General features: G+C 38.2%; 1 protein-coding gene across 13 annotated transcripts in view; it reads right to left on the reverse strand.

Moving 5' to 3' along the window:
- LOC113042979 (neuronal cell adhesion molecule) overlaps nt 1-13527 on the reverse strand; it is a 78799-nt gene that overhangs the window by 24151 nt on the left and 41121 nt on the right. For 7 of the 13 annotated variants that reach the window (XM_026202021.1, XM_026202027.1, XM_026202030.1 and 4 more), the window contains exons 3-15: nt 9181-9359; nt 8529-8546; nt 8123-8228; nt 7141-7337; nt 6413-6535; nt 4879-5049; nt 4675-4731; nt 3589-3700; nt 3210-3394; nt 2132-2263; nt 1912-2055; nt 1257-1368; nt 876-1042 (exon numbers count right to left, since the gene is read on the reverse strand). In XM_026202021.1, coding sequence (XP_026057806.1) covers nt 876-1042; nt 1257-1368; nt 1912-2055; nt 2132-2263; nt 3210-3394; nt 3589-3700; nt 4675-4731; nt 4879-5049; nt 6413-6535; nt 7141-7337; nt 8123-8228; nt 8529-8546; nt 9181-9268 — 1612 coding nt within the window. In that variant the 5' untranslated portion in view covers nt 9269-9359. The remainder of the gene's footprint in view (nt 1-875; nt 1043-1256; nt 1369-1911; nt 2056-2131; nt 2264-3209; nt 3395-3588; nt 3701-4674; nt 4732-4878; nt 5050-6412; nt 6536-7140; nt 7338-8122; nt 8229-8528; nt 8547-9180; nt 9360-13527) is intronic. The other 6 variants (XM_026202031.1, XM_026202024.1, XM_026202022.1 and 3 more) reach the window with 3 other exon arrangements.

The following is a 13527-nucleotide window of genomic DNA, read 5'->3' on the forward strand; positions in this document are numbered from 1 at the left end:
TAATATTTGTCTGTTTCTCTCTTGTTCCGAGGTCACCGTGGCCACCAGATCCAGTCTGTGTCCAGATCAGAGGGTCACTGCAGTCACCCGGATCCAGTACGTATCCAGACCAGATGGTGGATCAGCACCTAGAAAGGACCTCTACTGCCCTGAAAGACAGCGGAGACCAGGACAACTAGAGCCCCAGATACAGATCCCCTGTAAAGACCTTGTCTCAGAGGAGCACCAGGACAAGACCACAGGAAACAGATGATTCTTCTGCACAATCTGACTTTGCTGCAGCCTGGAATTGAACTACTGGTTTCGTCTGGTCAGAGGAGAACTGGCCCCCCAACTGAGCCTGGTTTCTCCCAAGGTTTTTTTCTCCATTCTGTCACCGATGGAGTTTCGGTTCCTTGCCGCTGTCGCCTCTGGCTTGCTTAGTTGGGGTCACTTCATCTACAGCAATATCGTTGACTTGATTGCAAATTAAAACAGACACTATTTCAACTGAACAGAGATGACATCAATGAATTCAATGATGAACTGCCTTTAACTATCATTTTGCATTATTGAGACACTGTTTTCCAAATGAATGTTGTTCAGTGCTTTGGCGCAATGTATTTTGTTTAAAGCACTATATAAATAAAGGTGATTGATTGATTGATTGAAATCCTTTTATATCTATTTATTGTCCATTTTTATAATAGATTTATTCAAATGATTGTTTTTAATATTTAGTTATTCAATTTCTTATTTATTTAAATAGTTTTTATTTTTATTATTTTAGTTTAAGTATTATTATTATTATTATTATTATCATATTATTCGTTTTTCTCTATTTCCCCCCAGTCTCAGAGGACAGTGATGTAGGGGCTCAGTGCTGAATCTCTCACCTTTGACCTCCAGGTAGACGTGGTTCTCGGAGATGCCGAGGTTGTTCCTGGCCACACAGGTGTATTTCCCGCTGTTTGAGGGTTGAGACATGTGGATCTCCAGCGCTCCGTTCTCATGGAACACATAAGCATTCCCCTCCAACATGCTGGAGCGACTGTCCTTAAACCTGGTCAAGACAATCCCATCATGCACTCTGGTTTTTATATGGACAGACTGATAACAACTGGCCTCAAATTTGCAGTACACAATTTCCACAGCCAAAACAAGTCATGAGAGACGGCCCACAATGCACTGCGGCAGAATCATGCCTGCAGTTCTCTAATGAAGGCCAATTAAAGAGAAAGGCTCCAGTAAACAGTCTCACACACACACACACACACCATGTGATGGTGGGGACGGGCGAGCCGAACACCACACACTCCAGCAGCGCCGGTTTGTTCCTAATGACCTGATAGATGATATTAGGCAGCGTCAGGACTCTGGGCGGCTCCGCTGGAACACAAACAACATCACATGATCATCACTCACACTTCCACTTTATATCTGTGACCCTGGAGCACAAAACAAGTCAGTTTTAAAACTGAGATTTATACATCATCTGAAAGCTGAAGATACAACTATTTGGAAATCTGGAATCTGAGGGTGCAAATAAATGTAGATATTGAGAAAATCATCTTTAAAGTTGTTCAAATGAAGTTCTTAGCAATGCATATTACTAATCAAACATTATATTTATTGCAAGAAATTGACAAAATATCTTCATGAAGATGATCTTTACTTAATATCCTAATGATTTGTGTCATAAAAGAGAAATGTATAATTGTGACTACAAAAATAATTAAAATCAACATTTCTTTTCAGATGTAACAAATCAGAACTGGCATTTATGTGCTATGTGTTGTCATGAAAATAATGAATGCAGCAAACCTTAACAGTTCTAAACACTTCAGGCTTTATTTCTAATATACAGTCATTTTCTCTGGGATGAATCATTATTCTCCTGTGACCAGAAGTGTTTGTTTGGTATTTTCTCACCCAGGATGTTGACGAATGCGTTGGACAGTAAGTATCCGTACAGGTTGGAGGCGTTACACTGGTAGACAGCGCTGGAGCCCGTCTGGACCTCGGAGAATATGAGGGTGTCTTCTTCCACTCTCCTGCTGGGGTCTTTAGGAGCATCTGTCACCAACAGCACAGCGTCACACACACACACTGACACACACACACACACACACACACACACACAGTCACTGACCCTCAATGGGCAGCCCGTTCACCAGCCAGCGGATGCTAGGTTTGGGGTGTCCGGCGGCCCGGCACGTGATGATGCCCATCTCCTTTGGAGCCAGAACCAGATTCCTGGGAGCGCTGATCCAGTACGGAGCCGCTGCCAATACACACAACAGCCTTTAGTGCTGAACAACATCATGCATGATCATCTATAACAGAAACTGATCAATGGTTTCATTCCTTTAAGAAATTAAAATGTAGCTACTTCTTATTTCTACTGAAAAAAAAGTACATTTTGGTTAGTTTTGTTAAATGATGATATTTAAATATCGGTTGGTTTTTGTATAATTAAGGTATTTAAATATTGGTTAGTTTTGTTCTTTTAAGGTATTTAAATTTGCTTTTTTTTTTTTTTTTTTTTACCAATTTGGGTCAGTATTGTTCAATTAAGAGATTAAAAATATTAGTCTGTTTTTTTAAATTAAGATATTTTAATATCGGTTGGTTTTCTTCTATTAAATATTGATATATCAGTCATTTTTGTTTAATGTAGATATTTAAATATTGGTTGGATTGGTTTATATTGTATATATAAAATTAATATATCAGTAATTTCTCTGTTAAATTTAGGTATTTAAATATCGGTTAGTTGCGTTCTTTTGAGAGAGTAAAATATTGGTTTGTAAGAAATGTAAATATCAGTTTGTTCTATTCTTTTAAGGTATTTAATAAAAAATCTTATATAAGATACTTAAATATCAGTTGGTCTTGCTAAATTATTTAAATATTGGCCAATATTGTTTTAGTGAGAGATTTAAATATCAGTCAGTTTTGTTACTTAAATATCGGTTGATTTAAAAAAAAAATAGTAATAGAAATATTATATAATATGAATGTTCACAAGTAAATTAAAAGGAATTAAGAGAATGGTTGGTTTTGTGAGCAAGAGAGATACGACTGGTTGTCTTCAGTGAAAAATATGCCTGTATAAATGAGTCTGACGTGAGTTTAACATTCTCCAGGTTTTAATTAGCAGGAGTTTGAGCGATGATGTTGAGAAATACAGAACAGAGCTTTAATCTGAATAAGGACTGTGTGTTCACCGTTGACCGTGACTCTGATGCTGTGGTGAACCGAGCCGTGCCGGTTCTTGGCGAAGCAGCGATATTCTCCAGCGTCCGCCTCAGACACATCCATGATCCGGAGAGTCTTATTGAAGTTCAGGAAGGACGCTCGTCCGCTGGGAATCTCACTGTTACGTTTAACCCATGAGACCGCAGGAGTGGGACTGAACGGGAATATGAGGGACATTACAGTTCAACACAGAAACCCTGTTTAATCTGAAGCAAACAGAGATGAATCGCATTTCAGCAGTTCATGCTTTCCCTGGGAATCAAACCCACGTGCCACCATCTACTGTCTGAGATACAGGAATGTACAAAAATCATATTTCACAATCTTTTAAACCAAATCTGAACTCACAGGCCATCAGCGACGCACTCCATCTCTAGAACCTCTCCTCTCAGAACCATTTTAGAACTGACGGACTCACTGGGAACCATGAAGACAGGCGCTCGCTCTTCTGCGGGTTTATCTGAAACAAACACTCTCAGTGAGACCCTGCATCACACACACACACACACACACACACACACACACACACACACACACACACACACACACACACTCACACACACACACACACGCACGCTCACTCACTCACTCACACACACACGTACACACACACGCACACACACACGTGGGCTCCTGCTGCTTACACACTAGACAGTAGTTTATACTGTATTTAACAGTGCAGCATCACTATTTTACATTTCATGATGACGCCAGCTTTGGATTAACATACAGAACTGTCGAATATTATTCTTTTTTTGTAATCATTCAGTAATTGTAACATTTGTTTTGTCTTTTAACCCTTGTTGTAATCAGCTCATTTTAACCCAAGTCCAAGATGTACTGATACTACAGTGTGATGAGAGCCATTTTTGAAAAGCTGATCATTTTTGACCAGAAACACCTCATTAGAACAGCACAAGGGTTAACTGAATGCATAATTAACCACAAACCTGTACATTACTGCCATATCAGCATTACTTTAACACACTCGGCTTTGACTGAAAACAGCTTCATGATCAAAATAATGAAACAAACCTTTCTGTGAAGCTGCTTTTGAACAAATGTACAATAAAAGTGAAATGAACTGAATTAAAATGAAGAGAACTAATCAAGGTTTAGAAGAACTAGATGGAAAGCATCACAGGAATAACAGAAATCAGGAAGATGAAGAGACAGAGTTCAGAATGAAATTAATGATGATTAACGAACAGAGAGAGAGACAAACTTCCCAAATTCTCATATAAGATCACGGAGTCTCTAAAGGAGAGGATTCGATCAATTACAGATCGGAGATCGATTAGTCCAGGCTTTAATTAAAGATGTATTTGTGTGTGAATGAGGGAGTATGGGTGAGTTTAGGGTAAACCGGGCGTTGGTTAACTGGCAGGACGAGGGGTTGTTAAAGGAGGGTCACTAGGGGGCGCCATCACTCACCACTAAACAAATCAGTGTCATTCAAATAATCTGCCAGTGTGTCATTGAGTGAATCCACTGAAACACAACAAAACAACAGCACAAATCAAAGACATGCAGACAGAAGTGTCTCACAGCTGGGAATCAGGACTCAAAGAGCTCTCTGTCTCTCAGTGCATGAGCGTGATCAATCTCCACTCAATAGTGTTCATTCACAGCACTCACTGTCGAGCACACGGACGCTGATGGGCTGCTTCTGCTGGATGGTCTGGGTGTGCGGGAAGCGGGCGTAGCAGATGTAGTCGCTCCTGGAGTCCTCCGGCTGGACGTTGGAGAAGTAGAGATCTCCGTTCAGAGCCTGAGACACACGCCGGCTCTGTGGCAGACGCTGGAAATCTGTCAAACACACACAGACATCAGTGTGATCTGGAGAGAAAACACTCAACATCTGGAGACGGATTCACAAAATCCTTCTTAAGAATTAAGACATTGCTTAAGATCAATTCCACGGAGTTCGTAAGAATGTTCTCAAGTGCAATTCTTGAAAATTTTTTAATATATTATTAAACTAAAATAAATATTAAACTATTTTCGTCGTGACTTTGACTGGCGAATTGTGGAAAGTTTATTATGCTAACGTGCCTCGTGCACAGACATTAGGCCTAAAAGACAAAGACAAGAGACCAGATTCAAACTGAAACATGCTGCTGGACTCATTCTGAAGAATAACATTCTTATCTGCTATTTTCTTAAATCTTGTACAAAAGCACAGCTTTGAGGTGTTCTTCATTGAGTTTATCAGCAAGTCTTTGTTGAGAATTGCAATACAATCATAGTCATTTTCTTAAAAATGTTTTTGAAATGTTCATAAGAAAATATTAGAGAACCTCTTTTCAACAATTGCACTTAGGAAGATTCTTAAGAACTTCTTGGATTTTAAGTGCCAAAGGATGGTAGGATAAGAAATGCTTTGATGCCTATGCTCAAAGAACAAAATTCAACAACGAGAGGAGATCACACATATTGGTAGAAAAGGTCTTACAAAAAGCACTTTATTAAGAGGCCAAACAGTAGTCAGTGCAAAGTGAAAAATGTTTTTGATTCACATTGTCATCAGTGTAATAACAGACAGTAGCACACCTGATCCTATATACAGAAAGGTTTTTACCGTAATCTAATAAAGTTGACTAAAAACACACATGCATCAATAGCATAAAAGTGTGTACACTTACATAAACAAAACTATTATATCGCGAGATCCACTTTCCTGCAGAGTTTAGCTCCAACCCTAATCATTACAATTCTTAATTTTCCATTCTTTAAATTCTCAAGTTTTATATAGTATACTTATGAAGTGTTCAAGATTAGTTTTTATGCTATTGATGTATGTATAATGGATAAATGATGTATGAAGTTTCTTAAGATCTAATACAAAAGACTGTAATATTTTCATTATTGTTATGAAAGTCGCAAATTAAGTGAAAATAGCGGCAGATTTCCGTCTGTATTGTAACGTGCACCTGAGTGTCACAGATTAATGAAAAAAGGGCGGGACAGTTCTGTTAATCTGTAGCTGATTGGATGTTGAGATGTGGGCGTGGCACTCTAGAAGGGGCGGAATTTAGGAGTTTAGCACTAAATGATTGGAGAAGACACCACTGAAGATCCAGATTAATTCAACATTAGGAGATGTATAAAACATGTATATATACTCACTAACATGCATGTAGAAAATAAAGTTAATTTTTATTTGGCTTACTGTTGTCCATCCAGAATATGATGGGCGGCGGGAGTCCGGCGGGGGGGCGGCAGTGCAGAATTAAAGACTGTCCCTTCTGTGCGATGATTGGACTGATTCTCTCTTTAGACCACAGAGGAGACCCTGCAGAAACAGGATTGATCACATGACTCAACACAACTGTGAGGGTGAAGCTTAAAGGGACAGTTCATTCAATGTTAGGTTACTCATCCTCAGGCCATTCAGAGGAAAGGTGTGGTTTTCCTCAGTAGAACAGTACAGATCATTTTTGGCAGAAAACATGGTCTTTGATTCTGTGTCTGATATTTTTTTAAAAACCTATTGACTTGCATTAAATGAATCACCAAAGACCAAGATTTCAGCTTAAAATCTTAATTGTGCTACTCAGGAAAAAAGTAAACTACATCTCAGATGGCCTGAGAGTGAGTAAATGACCTGTAAATGTTCATTTTTAGGTGAACTATCCCTTTAAACCCCTTTTTTTCAGCCGTAGATGAGAAGTGTTGAGTGGAAAGTGTTGAGGAGAGAGATCTAAACACTGAGTGACTATGAGGATCCGTCTGCAGGATTGAGCCGCCGCATGCACCACAGTCAAACGTTGAGATTTACCTCCGAATATCAGATCTCTGAGGATGCTGAGAAAGTCTTGTGACACAGAACAGTGAGAGATAACAGGTTAAACAGAGGCGCTGAGAGTTTGAAGCGGTGCTGTGTGTGATGGGACGTACTGGACTGGCGGATGACGATGCTGTTGGACACAGCGGTCCCGAGCTCGTTGTGAGCGGAGCACTGATAGATGCCCTCGTACGCCTCGGACCGCTCTCCTCCACTGATGTCCATCACCAGCGTCCCGGAGCCAGGCCTCATCAGGACCTTAGGATCCTTATCGATGTCAAAATGCATCCCGTTCCTGGTCCACGAGAAGCTGAGGGCAAGAAGAACATCAAATCATGACTTAACTTGGTCAGCTATAAAAATACTTAGTCCTCTTTGTCATGTTTTTCAGTCAGTGTTTAGTCGACAAAAGACTGGACATTTGTAGTCTTGTTTCAGTCAATAAAAATTGTAATATAATATTTATATGCATATTTTACAATCAAATTTCATCATCATAAATATTGTTTTTTATTCACATTTAGTAATTCTGCATGATGGTTAAACTTTAAACAATTATATTTGTGATTACTGATCTGCATTGTTGTTTCATTGTTTCATTGTTAGAGAGTGTGAACTCACATGCATGGTATAGTTTACAGATTTATTTTATTCATCATATAAATTAACATAATTAAGATAATGCCTAATGGTAAAAAACTAAAGAAGCTTCTATCAAAAACTATTAATTCCTAATAAAAATGTAATCTGAAAAGCTTATAGAGGCTTGTTTTTAAAAATCTATAATGTGTTTGTTGTTTTGTTGATGGGCATAAAGAGAGGTTTGGGTAAAGTATTTTTTTAAGCTACATTTCAGTCTTCTCTTTTTTCATCAACACTATTTTATGTTAAAGGGATAGTTCACCCAAAACTTTAATTCTGTCATATCTTACCCTTGAGTTAGGATGAGTTAATGATGACAGAATGTGTGTGAACTATCTCTGTAATAACAGCAGTGTTTACCTCCGTCTCGTCTCAGGTGCGGACACAACAGCTGATCACAGTATAATGAATGAAATGAAGATGATTAATGACAAGCTCAGACAGGTTTCTCACCTGGGGTGCGGTTTCCCTTTGGCCTCGCAGTGGATGACGATGTTCTCGCGCGGATCTACGATGTAGTCCTTCGGTGACTGATGGGTGATTGTGGGAGGCTGAGGCACTGAGGGTCACATGACACGGGGAGTTCAGTTACAGCCAATCAGAGAGACACACACACACACACACACACAGGATCCATCGACATGCAAAACATGATAACACTGCACATCAATCTACTGCAGCACATGCACTCAATGCTGTAATAACCATTCCATCAGATTTCCTCTACAAAAGAACTGAAGCAGCAGTCGTGCCGTACCAACAGCATGCAAACACTGCAATAAAACTATATCATATGCAAAGGAAATAACAAGCTCAGTTCACAGCAAGCAGCCTTCAGGACAGCAGGTGAGGAACTTACGCTCTTCCAGAAGTTTAGCTGAAGATGCCAAGAGAATCATGTCAGTACATCAGCAGCATCACATCTCTCATACTGACTGACATTAACATTATCTGCTGCTTATCTCAGATAATATCACTCCCATAAACTGTCTCTGTTTTCTCTCACTCACACGAGTGAAGAGTACATGATGAAGAAGAGGAGTGCACACTAGGATCTGAACAGACTAGTCGACTTCAACGCTCTGCCATGATGCTTTAAGCTAGAAGTCGACTAGTCATCGTCCTATAGAGGGCGCAACAGGATAAGAAATCTTTGAAGGACTCTCACATTTACGCTCTGTTTCTTAACAGTTAAAATGACAAATAAATGTATGAGTTTGAATCTATTGGTTTACGAATTGGAAGTCACCACAGAATGTTCAACTTTGGGCGAATGCTTCCATGTCTATAATGTCTTCAATGTCAAATATATTGATTTACCCTGTTCTTGCAATTAAAATACACCTCTCTGTATCTTTTTCACCTTTTATTTAATTTGTCAGCTTACTTTATTTTCATCTGGATGAGTCCCAGATATCTCCTCACCCTATTCTATTATATATATGTATACAGTCTATTATATATTTGCTGTGTGTGTGTGTGTCTGTGTATGTGTGTGTGTGTGTACGTACGGTCCAGGGGAACTTCTAGCGCGCTGATCATGTGACCCAGGAGGAGCAGCAGAAGGGCCAGTGGGCCGTCCTTCGGCCTGTCCATCATGGCCTCGTGACCAATGAACCTCGTCTGGAGTGAGTTTAGCTCCGCCCTCAAGTGCGATCAGGACAGCAGAAGTTCACAGACACACACAACACTGACACACACACACACACACACACACAGTTAGATTCATTTCACATATAAACAAACACTAGTAGTATTTTATGTAATTTTCTATAATACTATGATGTGTGTCTCCAGATCAGTGGCTCTGAAGGTCTGGTTATTTACAGAATATGAGTCACTGATGTAATGTTTGCATCTGAGGAATGAATCCCTGTCATTCAGAGATCAATACACAGTCACACACAACTGTGATCGATATGAACATATTCAAATATTGTCCTCCGAACAAACCAGACATCAGCTTATTTATTCAGCTTTCAGATGATGTATAAATGTTAGGACTGGTTTTGTGTTCCAGGGTCACATTTACAAACACTGCCAATGCCTCAAAACACTGGACATTTTTAATACGAATGAAGTAATAACATTAAAGTATTGTCTGTGATGGCCAGTTATTCTCAAACATTTGTTCATGTGTTCATCATCTCCTCACGTCTGAAACAGCACAGCAGATCCATCATAACTCTGAGCTGTAAATGTGTTCATAATTACAGTCATATTAGCTCAGGTGCTCGTAATCACTGCAATAATCAACTCTGAGAACATGTGTTTTCCCTAGCAGTGTTTCCCACACGATCACAGGACTGATGTTCTCACACACACTCAGAACACACTCCACACATGACCTGCACAACACGCGTGTGAGTGAGTGTGTGAACACTGCTCTGTTGCATGAGCGAGTCGAACACACACTCCTCTCTCCAGTTAGTGTTGTTTATTGCTCTGATATGGTTCAGAAACAGTGGACGTCTGCTCCTGGTCTCTGTTACACAAACACAAAGACGTTCCCCATCAGCCCTCATTAGATTGTATAATTGCGGAGGCGGAATGCAAATGATGGCGGTGTTTATCATATGAATGGTGTGTGTATGAATCAGGCGGACGCTTGATGAAAACAGCAGCGCTGACCGAGTTCAGTGTTTGAGGAGCATCTGGACAATCATTCAACAACATGTTCATGATCTCTGATCTCATCCAGCTAAACAAATACAACAATTTTAGATTTTATTTAAAATATATTTTTTATTTTTCATCATTCATTCATTTTATTTTATTTTCTCCCTAATTACTAACACTAGTTAAAAACTATGATGTGCATGTTCAATTCTACCCGTATACTGACTATATACTCACATACTAACAGCTAATCTTAATGAAGATCAAATCTAGATCAGAGTCTTGTTTTCTGAGAAACATGTCAGTGAATCGAGAACTGAGTTCTGCTGGAGTCTGATGAATGAAGAACATGAAAACAGTTGATGAATGGGTTAAAGATGAAAACAGTTGATGAATGGGTTAAAGATGAAAACAGTTGATGAATGGGTTAAAGATACTCTTGTGTTTCTTGGCCTTCATCAAGGACACTTGCTTTTGTCTTCTGCTCATTTGTGCTGTTTTCCAGACGATGGAAAGCAAATGTTTGTTCAGCGCGTCTCTGAACCCTGAATCCATTAACATTCCCGTCTCTCACACACTCAGACTAACAAACAGCCACACAATCCACACAGATTCCTCTCTCTCATTGACAGACACACACACCATCATCTCTGGCAGCGCCTTACAGACACCAGGCCTTGTTAGCATGAGAACCAGAGCGCTGTAACACACACACACACACACACACACACACACACACACACACACACACACACACACACACACACACACACACTCACACACACAGATAATAATCAGATTTACCCATCATTGCAGACTCCAGTCTCAGAAACATAAAAAAACACCACTGTTGTTTTACATTTTCATATTAGTTTTAAATATTTTCGATATAATTTTAGAAATTGTCATTATTATTATTATTTTACAATATGCATTCAGTATAATTTATTTACATTTAATTTTTATATTTATTTTTTATACAATTTTTATTAACATTTTAAATGAGTTTTTATTTTCAAATTTTAGTCATTTTCATTTTAGTTAAAAAAATAATTTTGTTGTGTTTTTTGTATTATTATTATTATTATTATTTCAGTTTTAGGTTTAATTTACTGAAATAAAATAAGTTTACATTTTCTTTTGGTTTTTCAATTAACTTCTTGCAAACTAGTAACAAAACTTCTTTATTTGATGGATTTATTTAACTATAGCTTTCATATGCTGATGATGATGAGGGCTGATTTGCATATGTAAACAGTTAAACTATGCAAACACTGTTTTTGTGATTCATCGGAATCAACTCCTTTGAACTCTGAACGACTCTCTGAATCAAACTCATTAACATGCGCAAGCTGTGGCTGATCAATCATTGGACGGTTGGGCCGTATCCATGACAACGAACCGCTTCCAGAAATCCATTTCCTGCTTTAGTCCTTCTGACCTTTTTAATAAGCAAAGAGGAAAACACGGCATTCATCCGCTCTGATTCTTCACCAGCATCAACTACAACAACAGAGAACTATTATACAGCGACAGCAGTCTAATCAGAAGCTAATTAACCACATGCTTTGATTATTTAATCAAAGCTGAATGTGCAGCATCTCAAACAGCAGCTTTAACAAGCTCATACTCATCTAGAGAACAACATTAGTACAAAATACACATTTCACACACTGGGACCATCTCAAATCATCGAGAAAGTGTTTAAACACGAAGAACGCTGAGAAAATGATGATCTACATCACTATTTCTGCATCGTTTTCTAGAATAAATAACAATGTTCTTAAATCAAAATATATTCACTGGAATTTTATATATATATATATATATATATATATATATATATATATATATATATATATATATATATATATATATATATATAATTGTATGATTATTAAAAAATATTTTGAATATTGTTCTAAAATATTTGTAAATATTTTTTTATTAAAATGTCATTAAAATGTATTAAAAAGCAACAAAAACTAATAAAAAAAGACAAATTAAATAATAAATTGCCCATAAAGTGACAACAAAAGCATAACCAAAATTAACATGAAAGCAATAAAAAAAGTCAAAATATTATTGATAAGTGATACTAAAATAACTCTGATGTTGAGACATTTATTCCAGAAAACGAGAGAGAAAACCATGTTTGCAGTGCAGAATCAACTCCTCACAGTGTGTAAAGCAAAGTGTTCTGATGTGTGGGATGCTTTCCACACGGATCTGAGTGTGTGTGTGAACTGTGTGTGTCAGCAGAGCTGCTAATGTGTGTGATTGTGATGCTAATGTGAGCTGGTCTCTGATCAATAGCCCCGCTCAGATGTGCTGACCACCGCTGACCAATGCTTTCACTGCTATTGTTGCTGTAGAAGCTTCTATCGGTGCATTCACACACAACACACAGTCCTTTACCTCTGAAGAAGAGGAGCTCAGAGTGTCATACGTGAATTAACTGCATCTGATTCAGTATCATACGTGAACTAACTGCATCTGATTCAGTATCATTCATGAACTAACTGCATATGATTCAGTATCATACGTGAACTAACTGCATCTGATTCAGTGTCATACATGACCTAACTGCATCTGATTCAGTTTGATTCAGTGTCATTCATGAACTAACTACATCTGATTCAGTATCATTCATGAACTAATTGCATATGATTCAGTATCATACGTGAACTAACTGCATCTGATTCAGTGTCATACATGACCTAACTGCATCTGATTCAGTTTGATTCAGTGTCATTCATGAACTAACTACATCTGATTCGGTGTCATTCATGAACTAACTGCATCTGATTCAGTATCATACGTGAATTAACTGCATCTGATTCAGTTTGATTCAGTGTCATACATGAACAAACTGCATCTGATTCAGTGTCATTCATGAACTAACTGCATCTGATTCAACTTGATTCAGTATCATACATGAACTAACTGTCATATGTGAACTAACTGCATCTGATTCAGTATCATTCATGAACTAACTGCATCTGATTCAGTGTCATTCATGAACTAACTGCATCTGATTCAGTGTCATACGTGAACTAACTGCATCTGATTCATTATCATTCATGAACTAACTGCATCTGATTCAGTGTCATATGTGAACTAACTGCATCTGATTCAGTATCATTCAAGAAGTCACTGCATCTGATTCAGTGTCATACGTGAACTAACTGCATCTGATTCAGTATCATTCATGAACTAACTGCATCTGATTCAGTGTC

This window comes from Carassius auratus, chromosome 25 (assembly GCF_003368295.1).
Source record: "Carassius auratus strain Wakin chromosome 25, ASM336829v1, whole genome shotgun sequence".
Classification (NCBI taxonomy): Eukaryota; Metazoa; Chordata; class Actinopteri; order Cypriniformes; family Cyprinidae; genus Carassius; species Carassius auratus.